At 40.3% G+C, this 14,469-nt stretch overlaps 1 protein-coding gene across 1 annotated transcript; it reads right to left on the reverse strand.

Annotated features, from left to right (window-relative positions):
• Positions 1–2,716: 2,716 nt before the first annotated feature.
• Positions 2,717–14,426, reverse strand: myo5c (myosin VC). Its single transcript, XM_044035509.1, has 40 exons — positions 14,167–14,426; positions 13,382–13,492; positions 13,115–13,286; positions 12,873–13,017; positions 12,633–12,789; positions 12,345–12,488; positions 12,180–12,261; positions 11,976–12,083; positions 11,773–11,885; positions 11,406–11,671; positions 11,245–11,326; positions 11,018–11,158; positions 10,791–10,913; positions 10,259–10,342; positions 9,995–10,126; positions 9,793–9,890; positions 9,612–9,698; positions 9,098–9,209; positions 8,798–9,009; positions 8,535–8,700; positions 8,300–8,446; positions 8,055–8,219; positions 7,873–7,966; positions 7,703–7,766; positions 7,347–7,621; positions 7,206–7,269; positions 7,045–7,125; positions 6,759–6,939; positions 6,581–6,674; positions 6,415–6,478; positions 6,168–6,336; positions 5,980–6,064; positions 5,811–5,909; positions 5,489–5,643; positions 5,168–5,257; positions 4,918–5,068; positions 4,544–4,829; positions 4,284–4,458; positions 3,567–3,647; positions 2,717–3,482 (listed from the first exon to the last, which is right to left on the reverse strand). The coding sequence occupies exons 1-40, from the start codon at positions 14,191–14,193 to the stop codon at positions 3,330–3,332; spliced, it is 5,235 nt and encodes a 1,744-aa protein (XP_043891444.1). The 5' UTR covers positions 14,194–14,426; the 3' UTR covers positions 2,717–3,329.
• Positions 14,427–14,469: the final 43 nt, after the last annotated feature.

Consider the following 14,469-nt stretch of genomic DNA (forward strand, 5'->3'; position numbering starts at 1 on the left):
GGCGAGAAGGCTGGTAGACTGTTAGCGCGTCAATTAAAATGCAAGTCCTCCGATCAACTGATCACACAAATTCAAAAAGAAAACGGGGAGCTTACCACAGACCCCCTTGAAATCAACAATACCTTCAAGGCATTTTATTCAAAACTCTATACCTCGGAAGCACCTAATGACAATACCGATATGCTTAACTTTTTTAAGAATTTAAACACCCCTGTTATCAGTCCCACCTATAAAGCAGATCTAGAACTACCCTTTCGTTTAACAGAAATCTCAAATGCGATTTCGGCGATGCAGAGTGGCAAGGCCCCGGGTCCCGATGGATATCCTATTGAATTCTACAAAAAATTTTCAACCAAATTAGCGCCACTTATTCTTGAAATGCTTAATGATTCGGTGGGTACTGGGGCCTTGCCACGGACGCTAACTGAAGCATCCATAACACTTATACCAAAGCCCGGGAAGGACAAAACACAATGTGGATCATATCGGCCCATCTCATTGTTAAACAGCGACATTAAAATTTTAGCTAAGATACTTGCTCGACGTCTGGAATCGGTTACAGGTGAGGTGATCTCCCCTGATCAGACCGGTTTTATGTCTGGTCGTCACTCCTTCTCTAACATCCGGAGCCTTCTTAATATCATATATTCTCCTGCATCCGGGGGGATACCAGAAGTGGTTATCTCCCTGGATGCAGAGAAGGCTTTTGACAGAGTGGAGTGGGCGTATTTATTTGAATGTCTGCGGGCCTTTGGTTTTGGACCAACTTTTATAGCCTGGATTGAACTCCTTTATGCCTCACCAAAGGCATCAGTGGTCACGAACGGGAAACGATCTGAATTTTTTTCTTTATCAAGAGGGACACGTCAAGGGTGCCCACTAAGTCCACTCCTGTTTGCATTTGCCATTGAGCCCCTGTCTATCATGCTAAAATCATCCCCGGAAATAAGTGGAATCTCTAGATGGGGGAGGGAACACAAGGTGGCTCTATATGCCGACGACCTTCTGTTGTACGTGTCTGACCCGGTGCGGTGTGTTCCCCACATAGTCCAGGTGTTGCATAGATTTGGTGTTTTTTCAGGATATAAGACTAACCTCATGAAAAGCGAGTGCTTCCCAGTGAACAATTTAGCACTTGAAATTCTACAAGAGGACCTGCCATTCCATCTGTCTAAATCTGGTTTTAGATATTTAGGAATCAATATTACACGGACTTTTCCTAAATTATTCAAAGATAACTTCACACCCCTCGTTGATAAAATAAGAAACGATTTACAGAACTGGAGGTCCATTAATCTCTCATTGGCTGGAAAGATCAATTGTATTAAAATGAATGTGTTGCCCCGTTTCCTCTATCTTTTTCAATGTCTCCCTATATTTCTTCCAAAATCCTTTTTTCAGTCCGTTGATAAAATTATATCATCATTCATTTGGGGGGGTAAAGTTCCTAAAATACAGAAAAGGTTTTTGCAGCGACATCGATCCCAGGGCGGATTAGGTTTACCAAATTTGCTTCACTATCATTGGGCGGCTAATATTCAGAAAATCATATACTGGCTTCATGCCCCAAAGCTGTCGTGGTGTGAAATAGAAAATGAGTCATGCATTTTGACATCCCTCCCTGCCTTGGTTACCTCGAGTCTCCCTTTGCCTACTCCATCTCATACCTCTAACCCTGTTGTTATCAATACTTTACGAATTTGGTCTCAGTTTCGAAGACACTTTGGTCTAACAGATTTTTCTCTTCTGGCTCCTATCTGTGATAATCATCTATTTGTCCCGCCTAGATTAGACAACGCCTTTGCCCTGTGGAAGAGACTTGGCCTCTCCAAATTTAAAGATCTCTACAGCGAAGGCGTATTCTCTTCCTTTACTAATCTCTCTCAAAAATTCAACCTCCCCGGCTCAAGTCGTTTCCGATATTTCCAGATCCGACACTTTATGCAAAACCTAGATTTAAACTTTCCCAATGTACCTCAATCTACCGCTATGGATGGCATCCTCCAAATTCCGTCCAATTTAAAAGGCTTTATTGCGAGAATCTATTCACACATATCATCTCTCGGAGACACCTCTCTCAATAAAATTAAAGGGGAATGGGAGGAGGAGCTTGGGGATGTAATTCCTGAGGAATCCTGGACCGAAGCTTTGAAGAGAGTTAATGGAACTACTTCATGTGCTAGGCTGGGTGTAATTCAGTTTAAAGTCTTGCACCGTTCCCACCTCTCCAAGTCTAGGTTGGCCAGAATTTATCCTGAGGTGGATGAAAACTGTAGTAGATGTCATGTTGCCTCGGCTACACTAACACATATGTTCTGGTCATGTTCTTCCCTCTCAGATTATTGGTCAGATGTCTTCAGAATCCTTTCAAAGGCTCTATCCTTAAATTTGCAACCTAGCGCCTACTCTGCCATCTTTGGTATAGTGTCAGCTGACCAACAGATTAGCAATAAGCATAAGAACATTATTGCATTTACAACTCTATTGGCCCGCCGAAGGATTTTGCTGCTCTGGAAATCCCCCAAACATTCCATCATACCTTTATTTCTTTATCACATTTATTTGATCTCCTAAACCGGGATGGACTAGATGTTGTAGGGTGGGTGGGTGGGGGGGGCACATTTGTTGTTTGTTATTTTGTGCAAAAAAAAAAAAAAAAAACATTTTTTAACTTGTATAATAATTCTTAATCAAATAAAAAAAAAAAAAAAAAGATAATAAAAATGTTTAACAAAATCCGATGTCTTACTTTACTATTAACATTTTATTAATATAAGTAATGCACAAATGCTAATACAACAGAGGCTTCTCAGCTGAGGTCACAGCTTCTGTTTACTTCAGTCTTGGTTCTGAGGGGTTTGAAAAGTGTCTTGAGCTCTAAACCCTCTGAAGCTCAGGACCATAGTCGCAATGATGTTGTTTCTTTCTTTCATTTAGGGTTGAATTTAACTCACAGTACAGTAAATAAGGCCTATATAGCCTATAATGATTCTCATTGTGGAAAATTGTCCATTATTGATATATTTTTTTAACATTCCAGTTTTCCAAAGTCCAAAATGTCTAATTTTGTCTACCAAGTAATCAGTAAGTTATCACTTCATGACTTAATGACAGATCATTGCCATTTTAATAGAAGATAAAAAATATTTCAAAGAAAAACTTTTCTATGAAATCCCAGCTGCAGCTCTACATTTTGAATGTAATTTTAAAAAACATATACATTGTTTAATTAAAGTGTTGACGTATTTGTAAACACATTAAGATGTAGTCATAGGCCGCTTTATGTGTCAGTGATGTGGTGTGGAGGTAAAGGTCAGAGGCTGGCTGTGTCAGATCCTGGTCAGAAAGCCCAGATTCAGACTGTTTGGGACCTGCAGAAGCTCCAGAGCCTGCGAGGACGGGCAGAAGGGAAACATGACCTGGAAACGATAATCTGTGTCTAGCATCAGCTGCGTGGACCCTTCACGATCCTGGAGTAATGACTGCAAACAAAAGGGGGAGACATTTTTAGAGAAGAACAGTTCACACTTTGCCGCATTCATGTTTGAAAATGAACAAGAACACACCTGAACTTTCCGGACAAACGATGACGTCACCCTTTTCTCAAAATCATCTATTGGTGTGTATGAGTTCAAAATCTTGACAACCTGCAGAAACAAACTGAGTGTAGGTTTCATTCTGCCAAGATGATGGAATATAGTAAATAACACAGTTCTTATGACGTGTTGCTGGATATATGCAAGGGATGGGTCAAAATATTGATTCGGTGTTATATCGTTGTCCGTCCACGTGTGATATGATCACATGATATGATATGATGATTGATGCAGGGCAAATATTGATATTTTAATGAACAAATTAAGGCGCGCTAAAGTAAACAGTCCCTGCCAGCTACACATTCCGGGCGTCACTACTTGATGTCTCCTCATGGCACTGCTGCTCAAACGAATGAGGGAAACATCAGTGGTAGTTACCTGGCCAAAGAAGAGGGAGTATACAGCGGGATAATAGCGGAGAAAGCTACGCTAAGAGATGCTCCCTCCACGTTCAACACAAAGACTTTATGCACCTTGTTCTCTATGTTGTGAATAAATAAAGAAATCCTTTCACTTTTCACGGATGTTTTGTTTTCTTCAGTTCGACAGATATCGTGATGTATCACTATATGATTGTCTTGCAATATATTGATTATCAATATGAATCAATATGATTATCATCGTTGTAGCGTGAATTTATTGGCATCATGGACCATGTGCCCGGTGATTCCCACCCCTAATAAATACCTGAACAGAGTTGAGCTCAGTGCATTTTTCAGTGATCTCCTTGGCATCGTCATCTGTGGACTTGTTGACTTGCAGTAACCAGGCAGCCTGAGACAGTGGCCTCAGAGTATCCATCGCGTTAGAGTTCTGCAGTTCCTTCTCCTTCAGCCACTCCTCCAGGTAACTGATGTTACACCTAAGGGTACAACGAGTCAATGAAACTGAACTTTTTTATTTTTTATTATATTTCATTCAAATCCAAAAACAAAGCAAACGCAGACCTGATTTGCATTCCCTTCCTGCAGGAACACATATCTTTGCGCAGCATGATGTTGTTGAGGGTCGTTGCACCCACGAGGAAGAACAGTTGCTTGACAGCCTGTTTGATGAGGCCCTGATCCATGCCATGTTGGTTCATGGTGGAGTGGAAATGAGTGAGCTGCTGAATGATGGAAGAGATGGTGTAGGTCTCTGAGTCCTCATAGATGCTGTTGGAACGTTTCCTGAAGCCTGTCGGCTTCATGCTGGAAATCCCCTGTAAACTCTCATGTTCCAACATGCCTGGCACTGAGGGTCAAGACAACAAGGAGGCACATTTTAGGGCAACAATCCAGGTCAATGCATGTGACAATAACTGACAGTAAGTGAGAGTTACCGATCGCAGGAGTGAGGGCCTTTTCCATGACTGTGATAAACTGATGGTAGATGTGGATGGCCAGGTCACTGAGAATCTGTCTGTGTTCTGACAAGTCAAAATTCTGCAAGCAGTTCTTCTTTTGGCGGGGAGTATTTAGCTTCATGAACTCCTTTAGAAAACAGACAAAAAACAACAACAACAAAAGGTTTAACTATGCCTGCAATATTATATGTCAATAATAGGACCATAAGGGAGTACAGATCCAAACCTCCTCCCCGCTGTACTGCTTCAGACAGTTGAGCAGGAGACACGTGTTTGAGAGCCAGAAGGACAGCAACTCAAAGTCTTTGTAGTGATTCTGAAACACAAAAATGACAGTTGTGTTTTGATTCAAGTTATTTTCAGCAACCCAATTGTATGTTTCTCTAATTATTTTGAGATTCTATATATGTATTATTCCTTAGAACAACACCATCTCAAAATCAAATGACATACGCAAACTAAATTACACTATCATAACATCAGATATGATCATAAATAAGACGTTTACTGTGCAGATGAAGCCTTGTGATTGTATTATGAACCTCACCATGATGACCTTTTTGACAGCACTGATGATTGCATTCATTAAAGCCTTAAGTTTGGCCTCATCATTCAGGTAGTCAGCATAGCGGACACACATGAAGAGGAGGTAGGCTGGAAGACTCGGAATCATATTCACCACCACACCCTTGGGCTTCAGGTCTAAAGGAAGTTGGTGACATGTTAAAGGGGGAGGATAGGTAATCAATAATTTATTCCGTTTAAATGGTTTTGTTTTCACTGTAGGGAAACACTGTGGGAAATGCAGAGAAACCCACAGCATCAATGTGACCACCCTTTAGATAGAGTAAAGAGGAAGAGAAGAATACCCAAAATGATGTTTTGGATGAGCCTGGGTTCGTCCTCTTTTTTGTACTCCAACATGCCGAGGTAATCTTTAGGAATAATGGGTGCAGGCTTTTGCTTGGCTGTGTGTGAAAGAATTAAAAGATTAACTTAATTAATTTGACAATCCACAGATATAAACCACAATTCTACCTTTCTGTGACGTCTCAAGGCTCTTAATTTGATTCTGGAGCTTCTTAATGAATCTGTCTTTATGGTCAAGCTGCTCTTCAAATTCCTGGAGGAAAGACAGAACTTGTTACTGATAAAAAAAAAAAAAAGACAAGACATGCATTCACACCTTAGCAGTGTAACAACCAACATTTTATATCGGTGTATACCATGGTCTCTGCAGTTAACTGTGAAATTTCAAATCTCAGTTTGATCTTGGCTTCACTCTCCAACAGCTGCTGTTGCTTCAAGTGGTCGTTCTCCTCTTCCAGATCCTCTACGCGGCCTTGAAGTTCCCTCTTCACCTCCTCCAACTCCTCAGCTTTGTCCTCAAAGTGTCTAAAAAGCAGCAAAAATCAGACAGGCTCAGAAATCTCACCTTCAATCAAGGAACAAACTCCAACCTGAATATGTTACCTGCGCAATGAGCTTTCTTCTTTAATCTTTATTTGATGGACACTGGTGATCGCCTCAGTTTTTTCTTTCAGATGACATGGGAAAGAGAAAGAACAAAAACAAGTTGGAGAATAAACTGACTTAAGGTCTTTCAAAATTATTGAACAATAGATTTCAATAGATCTACCTGCTAGCTCTTTGTTCCGTTCCTCCACATTGACCTGCAATTCTTGTTTCTGTCTCTGCAGCTCTGAAACCTGCACTTTCAGCTCTGGTATCAGCTGAAACATTTAATTCATTGAAATCAGTTTCCATTTTCTCTTTAGAAAGTAAGCAAGGAATGAGTGAACCATCAAATGACACACCAAGTTCTCACTGTTGAGTCTGGACACTTCTTGGCGAATACTGTCATTGACGTTACTTTTCTCCTGGAACAGGCTCTGCAGCCTGCCGTTCTCATGTTGAAGGTGGTCCACTTTCAAAAGCAAGCCCTCCAGCTGGGTCTCGTAACTTTCCTTCTGCTCCTTCTGGTGCTTTTCCAGTATTCTGCCATCAAAAGAAGAACCATGTTATCAGGGTCAAGCGTGAGCAGGTCTGTTGCACAGATGCGACACATAATACAGTTGATAGTTTGTGTAATACAATAAATACCTGGTTGCTTTCTGCAACCCGTCAAAGGCTGCCAGCAAATCTTCCATGTCATAAATCTTCTCAGAGTCATTTGAAGAAAGCCTTCAAAGAGACAATTTGTGAGGTCACATTCACACACAGATGTGGACACATGACAAACAAAACAAAAAAAAAAGTTTTACCCCAAAAGAACCTCCTCTTCAACAACACCACCAAGAAGTTGTATTGTAATCTCGTTCATCTTTGCTGCATTGAGATAAAATATCATTAGCATAATAATACGTCGCTGTATACTTTTTCACTCAATATGTAAAAGTCTGCACCTCTTGCTTGTTCTGACTGTTGCTTCATCTTTCTGTCCATGTTATTCCTCTGATTTTGAAGGTTATTCATCTCTCTGCGTAGCTCCGGTATAGTCTTGACGTGCTTGGTGAGCTGGATGACTTGCTCCTGGAGGTCAGCGTTCACTCGACCTTCCTCCTCTACTTTTCTGTGTAGAATGACTCTCTCCTCTTTCAACTTTTTTATTTCCTCTTTCAGAGCTTCCACCTCCTTCTCACTGTCGTGTCTCTGGATTTCATTGTTGTTCTCAGCAATCCTAATCCACAAAGCCCTCGTGTTAATAATCCTGAGCAACCAAACTACTTTTTTCTCGAGACTATACTTTTTTGTCACTCACTTTCTTAGCCTTGCTTCATTTTCTTTCTCGTCAAGAATATTTCTCCTTAGGACTTCAAAACTCTCTGCAAGAGTGCATATCATAATTATGTGCATATCATAATATGCATTTCATAATTATGGTACAAATAAAGGCAAGTGTTGTACAATAGGGATTCTTGGTCCTGTTACCTTCTGCCTCTTTGATGGCTGCTTCAAACTTTTTCTCCAAGTTCCTCTTTTCAAGTTTTAGTGAATCTAACTCCTTTTGATACTGTGCAACTGTCTGGAGAAAGAACAACAATATTACAAACTATGACTCATCAGCAAACAAAAAGCTGTATTAAACACTTAGAATTCACTTCAAGACTGACCAGAGTCGCATCCTCTTTCACTTTCTTCTCTCTTGTCTCTAAAGTTGCCCTCTGGCTGTTTGATTTTTCCAGTTGTGCCTCCATGACCTGAAGTCTGTCCACAGTTTGAGAGTGGGTGTTGGCCAAGCTGGTCAGTTTGTCTACCATCCCCCGGTTCTCTTTATTCTGTAGGGTGACAGGATTTCTTAAAGGGTCTGTCTTCTCCATAAAAAGCACAGTTAAAAGAACTTTGGAAACATCTTTACCTGATCTTCAATCTTCTTTCTGAGCTGCTGCACTCGGAATGAAAGCTGAACATTAAGCACCAGGCGACGCATGGTTTGAAATCTCCTTCGAGCCAGCCATGCTCTGGCATACTTCTGGAGAACCAGGGCTTTTTGCTCTTCCATCATCTGATGAGGTAATGAGGGGATGTGATGACAGTCTGTATTTCCATTGTACAACACGACATAAAGAACTGATTAATGAACATTTGCTGACCTTCTTGTACCGTTTTCGGGCCATCCAACCCCGTGTGAAAGCCTGGATGGTGACAGAAGCCAGACGGACTAACTGGTAGATCTGTCTCGTGCGGTAACCTTTCCAGTGTCTTTGGATCACCAGTGCTGCCCAACCCTGCTTCAGTGTTGCAGCACTCACCATTTTACTGGACATTTAAAGAAGAAAAACAAGCACATCTAAACATCCATATCCTGGTTGACACAAGAGGGAGAACTACCACATTGTCACTGAATGCTTCTGACCGGATTGTCCTCTTTCCACGGATGTACTGTTGGAGGATGATGGCTGCCTCTCTCATGCGCAGGTACTTCCTGCGCTGGCTCCACCCGCGGACGTGTTTCTGGACGGTTATGCAAGCCCCTCGAAGTCGGTCCAGACGGAGCTTCTCTAGATAAGCTACCTGTCCGGCTCGAAAGAAGATCTTTGTCCGTCCAAACTTGTACTGGTTGGAGTCCTGGAGATCATGATGACAAAATGATACATAAATATGTAGTGCACAATAAAGTGTGTATTTAAAGGCAGAATTTAAAGAGAGAGTTGACCTGGATCAACCTCTGCAGCACATTTTTGCAGGTCTGCTTCTTGTCATTGAGATCTGGCTCCTGATGTGTCATTAGAATACTGTAACGGCTGTAAAACTCAATGTATGTCCATCTGCAAAAACACAAAAACAAGGGAATTATTAGTACAACACAGCCATGCATATATGTTTGTAAGCGCCATTTGTGTTGTTTTTGTTTTTGGAACCTCCCACCACTTAGCAGGGGGACGGCAAAGGTGATATACCTCAGGTTAATGGGAGCGCTGGTTGTTGCTCAATCAGGAGGCGACGCATAGTTTTTTTTTGCGGTTATAATAGTTTATTATGTCATATTTTGACTCAATAACTGTTTTGAGGTTGATTTAACTTTGGAACTTCGGAGAATCATTTTTTACACATGTCAGAACCTGTCAGCAGCAACCGATGTGGCCTTTCTGGATTGGCAAAAAAAGACACTACAATGCTAATATTGTCATATGGCTAATATTGAATAATGTAATGTAATAGAAAGTCACCTGGATGGATAGCTTTGTGCACTAATTCGAATTGTTTCAAGGACTCCACAGGCTCGTAGCTGCTGCACGACCCTCCTGGAGTCATATCTAAAAATATGAACAGATACAAAAGATGTAAACAAATAATTTAGAGAATCATTTGGTGAGTGGTTCATTTTGAAATAGTTTTATGAATACTCACTCAAATGGAATCTTTTCATCGTTTGGCTTGATGCAGCGCACATAGTGTGGGATGGTAGAATTCAGTGTTTCCATCAGTAAGGAGAGGGAGCTGGAAAACTGCATTTGACCATTAGGTTGATGAGGAAAAACACAGACTTGGTTGTATTCCATACACACTTGCAAACACCATAATCTCAAGTGAGCAGAGTAAATATTTTCACCTTATCTCCCACAGAGGTTCTCAGCTGTTTATTGGTCGGTTTAACTGCAGGTCTGGCCGGCCTCACTTTGACACCTTTACTGCTCACAGCGCTTGGCTCCTCCTCTTGGAAAAAGTTGGCCAGAAATGGAAACTGATAACAGATGCAATCAGGAAAACATGTTAAAAATATAAAAAAGTTAAGATCATTTTAAAAAAATGTGGAAACTTTCATTTGCTTTTGTGACTAAAGTGGCATATTTAAGTGATTAAAATAAATGATTACCTTACTGACTCTCATAGTGTCTACCAGTTCTTCATACAGAGTGTCTCTGTTCTTTTCAAGAAACCCTTTGCACTGATACTCCACCTGTTCAGGACACAGGTTTAAGCATACTTTAAAAGAGTTTTAAATAGGAATGATATTGATAATGATATAGAAAGTATCTTTCCAATATTGGCCATATCACTGGACCAGATATCAGAAAAAGAACCACTCAGAATCTGATACAATCCAAAAGACCTAAATTTCACATAACTCGCATTACATTGCATATTTATTTCTTCTTTATAGGAACAGAATATTTGTCATGCAGTTTTGAACATTATGTATTTGAAATGTCTGGAAACGGGTAGGTGGAGAAAGATGTAAAACTGACTGTATTGGACTGATATCAGTAAATACTCAAGGTTGAGATATCGGTATCAGTATCGGCAAAAAAGAGTGGTATTGAGCCATCACTAGGTTTAAATATAGTGTACATTTGACACAGTCAAATATCCAAGGATTGGATCGTAAAGGGTCATCAGATGTTTACCTTGTCTGCAAAGTGTTGTATTACGAAAGCCTCGCCGTATAACCGTGGCCTCTCAAACAGAGTACTGGAGATGAGGTAGGTGTCCAACTTTTGCAGCCAGGTTTGATCAGTGCCCTGAGGAAACTGTAAAGACATACAAAGATATTGAAGGACACAGGTGGTTAGAAAAGGAAAGGGGAATGAAATGAAAAATGTAACTGTACAAGGCCGAGTCATGTCAATCTCACCAAACATTCTTCATTCAGCAAGTCAAGAATCCCCATCTTTGCTTCAATCAGGTCAATGACTGGCTGGTTGTCATAGAAATCTATCAGAGTCCATGGGATGTCCTCCTTCATGTACTCCTCTTGCTCCAGCTTGAACACATGCTGACAGTAGGAGACACGGCGGAATGAGTCTCTGAGGTGACAAAGAGGTGTGTACTGCAATGGTTTTGACTGACTGTGTCACATACCAAGTTAAACTGCTGTTGAAGCTTTTCATTTGCATAGTTGATACAAAACTGTTCAAAGCTATTGATGTCAAATGTTTCAAAGCTGAGGACAAAAGAAAGCAAGTTCACGTCAGACAGAGCAGCAAAAGAGACTTGAAGACATTATTGCGCTGAGGTATTACCCATAAATGTCCAGAACGCCTGAAAAAGCGTGTTGCTTTCCAGGGACCTGCAGCGCTTTGTTTATTCTGATAATAATACAGTCAAAAAGATGTGCATAGATATGTTTGGCAAGGGCATCTCTGGCATTTACTGCCCGCTCCTTGGGCATAGGCTTCACCACTGTCTCGGCTAACAGAACAATCCTCCGGTGGCACAACCAGTGCACCAACTCCTCTGCACTCACACCCAGCAACTCACAGACAACTGCCAGGTGTGGATCACTGAGCTGCAAGATATAAAAACGTTTTAAAAAGGTTTATATCTAACCTGGTTAATGTTTAACGCTCTAAAGAAAAACTTCTAACCAGAAGTTATTAAATGACTCACACTAACTGATGATGATGATTTGTCCTTTCCAGAGTCTCCAATCTCCACGTTTCCCAAATGAAGAACTGCGGCCAAAACTTTGAAGACATCTGACTGAAAGTCCTCCTTCAGCCCTAGAGGAGCAGAGAGAATACGGGAAACTGAAATAAAAGTCTCATTAAAAGTGAGTTACAGTACAACAAAATCTTTTCTTTTTTTTTTACCCAGCAGTGAGAAGGTCTGTCGAGTCTCTTCCATGTCTTTCTTGTCATCTACACCTTCAATAGTGACATCACCACCCATGGACGTATACCTGAAGTTATCTGCACTCACTGTTTGTGAAAGGAATACGTTATTTAGGGGATTAACAATAAAATAATCCACACACAGTTTAATACCACAGCAATAAACCATGAACTGACACTCACACAATCTGAGGTTCTTGAACTCTGGCAGGTGAGCACAAGAACACAGCTGGTAAAAAATGTGATAATTCCTCTCATTTTCAGCCTGAAATAAAAGAGGAAACTCATTAACATGTATTTTGATATAAGCAACATAATACGCACCAACATCATGTTCTCGTACTCTACCTGAAAAACTACTCTGGATTTCTCTAAGAGGTAGGTCCTCATGTTCGCTCCAATGATCTGGTACTTTCTGTCAAAGCTGATCTCTGTGAATTTCCCAAATCGGCTGCTGTTGTCATTCCTGGTGGTCTTTGCATTTCCTATTGCCTGAGACAAAACCAAGCCCTTGAGTTCTGCTCTGCAATATCCATGAAGATATTACTTATTTATAGTATGAGGTTCATGAAAGTGGAAACTTAAATTAAGGGAGAAGGCCTTGTGAACAGGAGTCCTGGCACAGTAGAATCATACCTCTGTTACTGGATTGGATGCTAGGACTTTGTCTTCGACTCGGGTCTTGCTGCCAGATTTGCTTACAACAGCAAAGTACCTCATGGCATATCGAGCAGACACCGTTTTACCAGCTCCTGATTCACCGCTGACAATTATAGATTGGTTCTTGTGGTTTCTGTGAAAGAGAGTGTAATATACTGTCATGAGCACAGTCTATATATTCTACTTTATGTGCATTTATGAGTTTTATTTGTTTACCTAGCCATCTGTTTGTAAGCCTCTTCTGCCACTGCAAATATATGAGGGTCCATGTCTCCCATGTTCTGGCCTGAGTAGGCATGAATGATTGCATCTCCATAGATAGGGAGCTGTTTGTAGGGATTTACTGCCACCAGTATAATACCTGAAAATGAGCAAACAATGCAAGTTCAGCCCAAAGTACAAACTGCCAACACCTCAGTGCTTGGATATACTTAAGCAAACAGAAGCGCCAACTGTACCACAGTAGGTATAGATGATTCTGGACTCGACAAATCGCACTTTGAGATTATGCAGCACGGCAGGTTCGTGGAGGTAACTGAGAGCAGTGAGGTCATTCTCCCCAACCAAGATGTCTGGGTTGCGCAGAGGAGGGAGTTGTGGTTTCAAAGGGTCAACGGGATAACGTTGCTCCTGTGACAGTGACAGGTTGTATAAAAGAATCTGGTCAGCTGTTGTTTATCCTTCACATCATAAACCTACAACTGCATGTGATGTATTGTACTTACTGTGCAATCTTCAAGGAGCAGTTCAAGAACATTATCTCCGACGTGAAAATCTCTCACGATCTCAGCTGATTTCCACACATGTTCTTCATCTGGAATCCACACTCTGTTGTACTAAGAGGGAAAAGTAAATACACAGTATGTTTTGAAATATGAATATTTAACATTACACATACAAGACATCGTTTCCACAAACATGAACTAGATGAACCAGAGTCAGGACCCACACGAGTAACTTACAGAAGATATTTTTTGGGTTGCCAAACAAATTCCCAGCCTTTCACACATATGAATAAAATAAAGCTGTGTTTTATTAAGCATTCATATAACACTAGGCATTACAGAAATGGCAGTTAAAAAAAATGTTTGCACAAATTTGTATTATTTATACTGTGAAAATGCATTAAGATTAACTTAATTTTTAGATAATCTTTAGTGTGTCCACATATTAAATGTTCTGGAGACATTCATTGTATAATTTGTAATGAATCAGTTGGTTCATTTCACAGTTTGACAAACTACAACACATCTTTATTTTACATAGGTTATCATTTTACACGTTTAAATAACGATTATATTATGATAGGACATGTATATTTTCATACTCAATAATACAGAATCATGAATAGGTTTGACTAAAACAGTTGAGCATAACTTTTAAACTCTCTTAGGACCACTTCCTCTTCATCCATACAACTTTACATACAGCTTTAACAAAGTTTCCATATGTCTGAGTGAGATTGAAAATATACAGTGTACTGTAATGGCGACAGGAAGCTTCCTCTTACCTTGGTGTACAGTTCCAACAGAGTCATGTTTTTGCATATTATGAGTGTTGCTGTTGTTGTTTTAAATTCTATTTTCTCTATAATTGTTTATCACCTGTTCTGTGTCACTATACTTTTCGGTAACCAACGATCCTCCTTCTCGAGCTAGATCAACTAACACAAGATGACGTTCTGCTTCCGGGCGTATTTTCAAAATAATATTCAGTGAATGTATTTTAATTGAGGAAAACGTTTGAATTTTACTATATAAAAAAATAACAATGTGTCATTTTAACTTGTAAATACACGTTTAGGCTCCAGTAA

This window comes from Solea senegalensis, linkage group LG10 (genome assembly GCF_019176455.1).
Source record: "Solea senegalensis isolate Sse05_10M linkage group LG10, IFAPA_SoseM_1, whole genome shotgun sequence".
Classification (NCBI taxonomy): Eukaryota; Metazoa; Chordata; class Actinopteri; order Pleuronectiformes; family Soleidae; genus Solea; species Solea senegalensis.

What these genes read in the sequence shown, in the direction of transcription:
- myo5c (XM_044035509.1), bottom strand. Translation starts at nt 14,193, where the DNA reads ATGACTCTGTTGGAACTGTACACCAAG. An exon ending in AATCATCTATACCTACTGTG is followed by an intron (nt 13,018 to 13,114) that starts GTACAGTTGGCG and finishes GCTCATTTTCAG; the next exon opens with GTATTATACTGGTGGCAGTA. An exon ending in TGAAAGAGGATGCGACTCTG is followed by an intron (nt 7,967 to 8,054) that starts GTCAGTCTTGAA and finishes TTCTTTCTCCAG; the next exon opens with ACAGTTGCACAGTATCAAAA.